At 42.9% G+C, this 3,579-nt stretch overlaps 1 protein-coding gene across 1 annotated transcript; it reads left to right on the top strand.

Moving 5' to 3' along the window:
• The first annotated feature begins 301 nt into the window (after window positions 1–301).
• Window positions 302–895, top strand: LOC145682242 (uncharacterized). The gene has a single exon (XM_081753825.1). The coding sequence runs from the start codon at window positions 302–304 to the stop codon at window positions 893–895; it is 594 nt and encodes a 197-aa protein (XP_081609951.1).
• Window positions 896–3,579: the final 2,684 nt, after the last annotated feature.

Genomic DNA, 3,579 nt, shown 5'->3' with positions numbered 1-3,579 from the left:
ACTCACACATGCATTCCATTTGTTTCAGATGGGTCCCCGGAAACAATGGAATAAAGATGCTATGAGGACTGAGACTGCTGCAGTGCGGAAGAAAGAGTTGAGTTGATTTTGAGTTTATCGTCCCGTTCAGCAGCGAGGCTATATGAGACGTGGACCTACTGATTAACGTGGAATCCGAACCACCTGAGCTCCCGCCGGGAATCGAACCCGGGTCTCCCGCGCCAAAGGCGCGTACGCTAACTGCTTAGCCAAGGAGGAGCTCCTGCGGAAGAAAGAGTTGGGATATAAAGCAGCCAGTAAGATGTATAATGTTCCTAGGGCGACATTGAAAGACTATGTGAAGAAAGGTGGACATTTAAGTGGAGAAGAGTTGCTAGCGAAGACAATTGGCAGGAAACCAGTGCTGACCACCGACTTGGAGAGACAACTTGTTGAATACTGCATGGTCATGGAAAAGCACTTTTACGGTGTAACACTGAAAGATTTACGACGCATGGCCTATCAACTTGCTATTCGGAACAATATTCCACACCCGTTTTCAGTAGAAAATAAAACAGCTGGACGTAAGTGGATGCGTCTTTTCTTCAAAAGACATCCCGAAATCTCAATTCGAAAACCTCAATCTCTGTCACTTGCTCGGATTCAAGGATTCACCCCTCAAAGTGTTGAACAGTTTTTTGCTCTGTTAAAGCCAGAACTGGAAAAAGTGCAATTTAACCCGGTCAAAGTGTTCAACGTTGATGAGACGGGCATTTCGATCGTGCAACACAAAGCTGCGCGAATTGTGGCCATGAAAGGAAAACGCGAGGTGCATAAAGTGTCCTCTGCTGAACGCTGTTCGTTAATCACTGTGGTGATGTGCATGTCTGCTGCTGGCAATTTGTGCCCCCCATGATGATTTTCCTAAGACAACTAATGAAAAGTGAACTAATGGATGGGGCACCACGTGAAAGTATCGGAGCGGTTCACCCGTCTGGATGGATAACGGCCGATCTATTTGAGAAGTGGTTTCAACATTTCTTGTTGATCACAAAACTTTCAAAAGAAGATCCCGTTGTGTTAATTGTAGACGGACATTATTCGCACACGCGTAACATCAATGTAATAGATGCTGCTTGCGAACATGGAGTGTCAATAGTTTGCTTGCCTCCTCATTCTACATCGAAACTGCAACCGCTTGATGTTGCTTTCATGTTTCCCTTTAAGACGTATTATGGTCAAGCCATTGAAAGTTGGTTGAGTAACCATCCTGGTCGCACAGTTGGCAATCTTCAGGTAGCTGGTTTGTTTCGTGAAGCATATGAGCGTGCTGCAGTCGTACAAACAGCTGTCAACGGATTTCGCAAAACGGGCATTATTCCATACAATCCGAATATTTTTAGTGAAGCGGATTTTCTTGGCCATCCACAGTCTGACACCAAACATCAGGATGGAACTAATAATACCGATGATATGATCCGTCCTTTTGACCAAGCATCCACCAGCAAGCAGTTTCAAAACCAGCAGCCAGCAGTTACTCCTCAAAACATTAGGAACGTTCCAGTGATCCAACCATCAACATCTACGAGACGAGGTACAGCAACTGTTATCACCAGCTCGCCCTATAAGAGAAAGATTGAAGAAGCTATGGCAAAAATCACTCGAGACATTCGAAGACACGTGTTCAACCTACTAGTGCCAAACAAAAGTGCGGGAAACCATCCTTCCGCAAAGCCAAAGAAGACACGACAAGGGACAGTGACTCCAGCTTTGACATTCCATATGCCGACTCATCTGACAGCTTTAGTGAGGATGATGCTGATGCTCTATGTACAACTTTGTGGGGGGAAATATTCTACAGATAGACATGGTGAAACGTGGATCCGCTGCTCGCAATGCCTTACATGGCTTCATGAAGCTTGTTGTGGTGCTGAACGCCGTGCTACATTCATTTTCCGGGATTGTTTAAATGGTTAAATCCTCATCTTATCCTGATAACCAGTTTTCCTATAATTCTATTTGCACTTGCTTTACTTGTATTTTCCTTAGTTTGCTTCGTTACACGTAAAAGTTAAAAGTACATCATCATAGTCAGCTACACATGTTCACTTTTCTGCCTTTTTTTTTTTTTTTTTTGTAACTAGTTAAATAAAACTGCTTATTACGAAAGAAACCTTAACGTTGTACTTTCTTTTGAAATTTTAATGGGGGACGGAATTAGGACCACGTTTTTGTTTTTGGACAGATTGCAATACTTTTGAAATCATATTGTAAAAATAAAACTAAATGCTGATACACGCAACTCATCTTGGCTACCCAATAAAGGAATAGTCACTATAGATAATGTGCAAGTTTGGCTCTCCTAACCTATATCCTGCAGCCTCAAGGTACGAAAACATGACTAGGGGACGAAATTTGGGCCCCCTCCCATATATATACAGTCACTATGTTTGAACCACCCGACCGATCTCGATCAAATTTTCAACGTAGATGAGGTTCGGTCCTAGGATAGTTTTAATTATTTCACTTTGACGGTGCGACTTAGGGGACGGGGATGAGGAGATATATAAAAATGATCGAAAATGACCGATATCAGAGAGCGCTTCAGGAATAGTTAAAAAATGACTGACTAAAAATGACTATTTTAATCCAGCGAAGCAGGTAACTGACGCTAGTACTAAACAAATAAACTATTAAGTTTATTTGTCGGGGATGCTTCCTTGGCCTCGGTGCATAATAGTGGTACACTAAACTAAAAAAGTAATTTCTTCTAGGTACAAGTCTTCTACCAGTGAACTAGTGGCGCAATCATCTTTGGACCAGGGTTCAATTACCGGTGCGGGAGCTTATTGAAGGGATTATTATAGTTTGAGTTTCATTCTAAACTGCAGGTCCTTCTCTTATATAGCCTCGGTATTGTCAGGGATGCTAAATCCAATTCACCACACACTCTTCTGAGTACAAATATGAACTGAAAAAAAAAGAAGATGCTTGTACTGTACATCGTGAGGCAAAAAGATGTTAACATTAAATAGGCGTTCTCTTTGCTTTTGTTTTGCAGATTAAACAATGGCGTGCCGATATTCCATTGAGGAACGAAGGAAAACAGCTGCCTGGATGGAGATTTTTCAGTCCCAAGCATCGTACAAGAGAAGTTCACGGCCTGGACCGGACGGGATGCACCTTCGCGCCTGACAATTGGTAGGATCTACGAGAAGTTTGTAAGGACGGAGACCGTTCAAGACAATTGCAAAGAAAACAGTGGTAGAAAGAGATTTGTCAGAACTGAAGAGAATAGCATCCTCCTTCAAGGAGCGATGGTAGCCAGTTCAACCAAATCCTCACGCAGAGTTTCTCTAGAGAATAACATTTCTCAAAGGTCAATGACTAGAATTTTACACCGTAATTTAGGAATGAATCGATACCATTTGCAGATTGTGCTGCATCTCACAAAGTACAGGGAGTACGTGAACGTCACGTTCGGTAAATGTTGGATTGGTAGAGGTAGTCCTCTCCCATGGCCAGCACGTTCGCCCGACCTGGCGCCATGTGATTTTTGATTTGGGACATGGTCAAGGATCGTGCGTAAGCCAGTAAACC

Source organism: Thermobia domestica, chromosome 1 (assembly GCF_964235325.1).
Source record: "Thermobia domestica chromosome 1, izTheDome1.hap1.1, whole genome shotgun sequence".
Classification (NCBI taxonomy): Eukaryota; Metazoa; Arthropoda; class Insecta; order Zygentoma; family Lepismatidae; genus Thermobia; species Thermobia domestica.
This window is presented reverse-complemented; position numbering and strand designations above follow the sequence as displayed.